Below are 4,369 nucleotides of genomic sequence, written 5' to 3'. Positions count from 1 at the left end.
TAATTTTTTATAGTTGAATCTATTAGAGTTAATTTCACATCTAAAATAGAATTCAAAATTATGTCCCCAAAATAAAAAAATCACTATTTCATAAGGATAACATTGATCTAAATTTGAAAAATAAAAGACTAAAATGAATATTTTAAAAGATTAAAAAACCAAAACAAAGTTTAGTAAAAAGATAAAATACCATAAATATATTATAGCAAAAATAATATATATCACACTCAATCATTTTAAATTATCCTCTTTTTATCCTTTTCTGTATATTTAACTTTCTAAACTATTTATCTATTTCAATTTAAGAATAACCTTATATCTCATTTTAAATTATGTGTAAAAAAAAAAGAGTCTAGCAGATGTGTGCCACTTGTTACGGGGATTCCTTTAGGCGTTACTAATCAAGGATCCATGAGTAAAGAACCAATGGGTGGAAAGACGCAGCAAAAGTGTGATGAATTTGGAGCGAATGCTGCTGACAGTTCATTCTAATTTACAATAAGGTGTTAATCTATACAAGCCAACAGAGTGAACAGGATAATATTGGTGGATTTAGCAATACTCATATTTACAGTTTACGCGTTATAAATACGAGGTAAACAGAAAATTCAAATAGTATTCACAGCAACTGCCACTGAAGATCTATACATGATGCATCCATACTAGACTAGAATGTCTCCTCTGCCTTTAGGAAATTGTAATATTCAAGTTGGGTCATCTCTCCACCAGCTGCGGAATCAAACTGACATCGATAGAAGCTGCATTAACAATTTCAAGGAAGATTCGCATCAAATTTCTAAAAAGAGCAAGTCAAAGACAAGGAAGTAGTGATTATTTTGGTATACAATAATATATTGATAGGATTAAAGTTTATCGTTGGACAATGCAAATGCCCTCATTTAAACCATTTTATTTATTTTTAAGATATAAATTTTCCCAAAACTGGCATCATTTATCAGTTATATCATAAATTATAAGCATACGAAAAAGTTGTAAATAAAAACAAAAAATGATGCATCTAGTCGTCTGGTGCCAATATTGAAGAAGCATCTTAATCTTGGACCTTTAAAAAAGAAAAAAAAAAACAAGTCAATAACACATCATCCACTTTAGGACTGTAAAAATCAATCTGATTTTTCTGTTGTTTAACTTTCATAAGCACAAAACCTGAATGAATCCACCAACTTTGGTCAATTTTAGCAAAGCAATGCATAGGTATACAAATAAATAAAAATTAATGCAGTGGAAGGAAGTAGGCTTTAAATCATTATTCCACCATACTGAATATCTAATATCTCTTACAACACCACCCCCCCCCCAAAAAAAAAAAAAAACAAACAAAAATGCAGAGCATGACAAACTAAAGAGGACACAGAAATGATGATCCATTACTGACATACCTGCCATCCATGCCTAGTATTACAACTGTATTCTTTTGATGGCCAAATGCAACAACATATTGCAAACCTTCTTGCAAGCGAAATTGAGCCACAGACCACTCTGAGCTAAAATACTTGGGTAGCACACCTATAAAAAAGACAAAATAGATGATCGTGAGGGACAATTTTCATTACAGGTTACAAAATTCTTAATTTCCAGACTAAATTAAACTTGGTAATGTTACAGTGACCAAGGTTCTAAAAAATAGTCCATGACCTCAATTGTAGTTGCATCAAACACATTTGTCAGCAATATCTAAGGATTGTGAAAAAAACTACAACTCCAACAGTAACCACAATTTAAAACCTCAAAAGCAACAATTGCTGTTCTAGTTCTTTCACAATCACTACACAATGCACCAAATTTCCACTCAATATCATTCACAAATAAATCATGGGCACACAAACCTTTAAAAAAGGAAAGAGACGACATCGCGGTGGGGCTAGCAAGATTTGCCTCAGAAGTACTGTGCGATCTATCATGCCCCAACAGTCCGGAATCAACCTTGAGGTTGAAGACATGAACGGTCCCCTTGTCACTTGAGACAGCCAGCCACTGTGCAGTAGGAGAAAAAGCAAGGCTGTATATCTCTGCTCTGTCTGCACCCCTCCGTACCTGAAAATCATCACCCCACACATTCCCATTCAAACCTCCAAAACACTTAACTCACTAGAAACCACTAACATCTTAAAACATTAAAAGCAATTTATCTCTCAAGAAAGTTACTAAGCATGCATTAAGTTCCAACCATCCGACTCCTATCAAATTAATTTGAGCAAATCACACAGAAACCCCCTATGGTTTCTTGAAATTCCACATGATAACTTTTAACTCCTATAGTAATCCCCTTAATTATTTGAAATACATTACAGTAACACCCACATAACCATGTAAAAGTATCATGTGCAATATCACGAAAGACGGGGGTATTGGCATATTGTGTGCAATCGTAACAAATCCCAAGGATTTGTAGAATGATTAAAACAGAGGGAAAAACTTATACCAATTCTTTATGTGCTTTTGGCGTTATTCTTCAATCAGAATTGGAGTTTCATCTCAATAATTAACGAAGTGAAATTTTAAGTTCGATTGGAAAACAACACTAAAACTTAGATGCTTAGATGGAACTCCTTAAGAGAAGTTACTACATTTATGCAACTAGAATTGAAGTTTCATCGCAATAACCTCCGTTGATATTTAATGCAAACCAACCTTTATGATATAAATTACCGAAGTGAAACTGTAATACTGATAAGAAAACAACACTAAAAACACATAAGCAATGAGATTGAATTGATTGACCTCTTGGAGCAGTGAACCGTCGAGGGTATTGAAGAGCCTAATGAGTGTGCCCTTGGAGCTGGCGGTTGCAAGCAACCTGCCATCGTGCGTGAGTGCAAAACACGCGATTCGGGAATCATGAGCCATGATGAACTTGGTTCTTTTAGAGGCGTAGTGCTCAACCCTAACCTGCCCCTTTTGCAACCCGGGGCAGACCAACACCATGGTGGCGGAGACATGTGAAAGGTCGCATAGGCCCTTAGGGTTTGCAATGGTCTCGATTTGGTGCAGCACTTTGAGATCGGCGAAGTTGTAGACGAAGATCTTGTGGGCGAGGACGACGACGATTCGGTCGCGGCGGAGGCGGACGCCCTTGACCTCCGAGCGGAAGGAGAGCTCGCCGATGCAGCGGGACAGGTGGTCGTCCCAGATCATGACCTTGTTGGGAGGGTAGCGGGGGTCGGGGGAGGAGCCGCCGCCGACGAAGGCGAGGATGTTGCAGCGGAAGAGCATGTGGACGAGGCCGACGCCGCCGCCGGGGCCGAAGTCGCGGCGGAAGATCTCGCGGAAGGGGTCGCAGTTGTAGATGCGGAAGCCGCGGTCGGTGGCGGCGGCGAAGCACCCGGAGTCCTGATTGAAGGAGAGGTGGAGGAGGGAAGGGGTTTGGGTGGCGTGGGTGGTTTGCGGCGCCTCATCGGAATCGAGGGTTTGGGGTGGGGTCTGAGACATTATTATTGGGAATCGAATGAATGAAAATTGTTCTTGCTTTCTTTGCAACCCAGAAACACGGTCGTCACTTTAGTGAGATATTAATATCCATTTAGATTATTAATATATTTCTATCATTAAGGATTTGTTTCTTCTTTCAGTTAGGAAAAGATAATTATTATATCCTATTATAATCCGTTAGTTGTTATATCAGTATGATATGATAGTATCATTATGTATTATGCTGACGAAAGAATTGAGTTATGATCCACAATTAAAGTTAAAATTAAGTTATTTCAAGAGTAACTTTATTGAAGAGTGACTTATCATTCTCATAATTTATTTCCTTCAAATGTAATGATTATTAATGTGTAGGTTAAAAATTAAATAGTTATAATATTCAACCTATTATATAAAATATGTATATAATTTTTTATGCAAAAAATATATATATAGATTTATATATGATATAATATATATATATATATATATATATATATATATAATAACAAAATAAATATATTAAATAACATATTAGTTCATACAACATATATATATATATATATATATATATATATATATATATATATATATATATATATATTATTTTTTTAACCAGCATATTATCTTTTGTATAAATATTAACATTAATAATAATGATAATAATTTTGAAACTTAGTTTAAATTAAATTATTAATTAAAATACTAAAAATTATTTAATTATTATTTAAATATTTTTCAAAGAAAAATATTTGACTAATTTAAAAATTTATATAATTTTTTATAATTATAAGAAAAGTAACTACATAAATGAAATATATTTTATATAATTTACTTTAAATTATTTTTTATAATTTTCATACTTCATAAATAAATTAATTAAAAGTTAATTTAAAAATATTAGAAATAAAAAAATAAGATAATAAAAAGAAAAATTAGA

General features: G+C 33.9%; 1 protein-coding gene across 1 annotated transcript; it reads right to left on the bottom strand.

Moving 5' to 3' along the window:
* Window positions 1-529: 529 nt before the first annotated feature.
* LOC100787427 (autophagy-related protein 18a) lies at window positions 530-3,576 on the bottom strand. The gene is made up of 4 exons (XM_003556467.5): window positions 2,743-3,576; window positions 1,848-2,055; window positions 1,401-1,527; window positions 530-758 (listed from the first exon to the last, which is right to left on the bottom strand). Exons 1-4 carry the CDS (start codon window positions 3,448-3,450, stop codon window positions 668-670), a joined length of 1,134 nt encoding a protein of 377 aa, XP_003556515.1. The 5' UTR covers window positions 3,451-3,576; the 3' UTR covers window positions 530-667.
* Between the last annotated feature and the right edge of the window lie 793 nt (window positions 3,577-4,369).

The sequence above is a fragment of the Glycine max genome, chromosome 20, assembly GCF_000004515.6.
Source record: "Glycine max cultivar Williams 82 chromosome 20, Glycine_max_v4.0, whole genome shotgun sequence".
NCBI classification, from domain to species: Eukaryota; Viridiplantae; Streptophyta; class Magnoliopsida; order Fabales; family Fabaceae; genus Glycine; species Glycine max.
Note: the sequence above shows the minus strand (reverse complement) of the source record. Positions and strands in the feature narration are given on the sequence as shown.

Excerpts from the sequence above, each read along its gene's own strand:
- LOC100787427 (XM_003556467.5), bottom strand. The coding sequence starts at position 3,450 with ATGTCTCAGACCCCACCCCAAACCCTCGATTCCGATGAGGCGCCGCAA. Across the intron at positions 2,056-2,742 it reads ACGGTTCACTGCTCCAAGAG|GTACGGAGGGGTGCAGACAG; the intron begins GTCAATCAATTC and ends GATGATTTTCAG. Across the intron at positions 1,528-1,847 it reads GTCTCTTTCCTTTTTTAAAG|GTGTGCTACCCAAGTATTTT; the intron begins GTTTGTGTGCCC and ends TCTTTTTTATAG.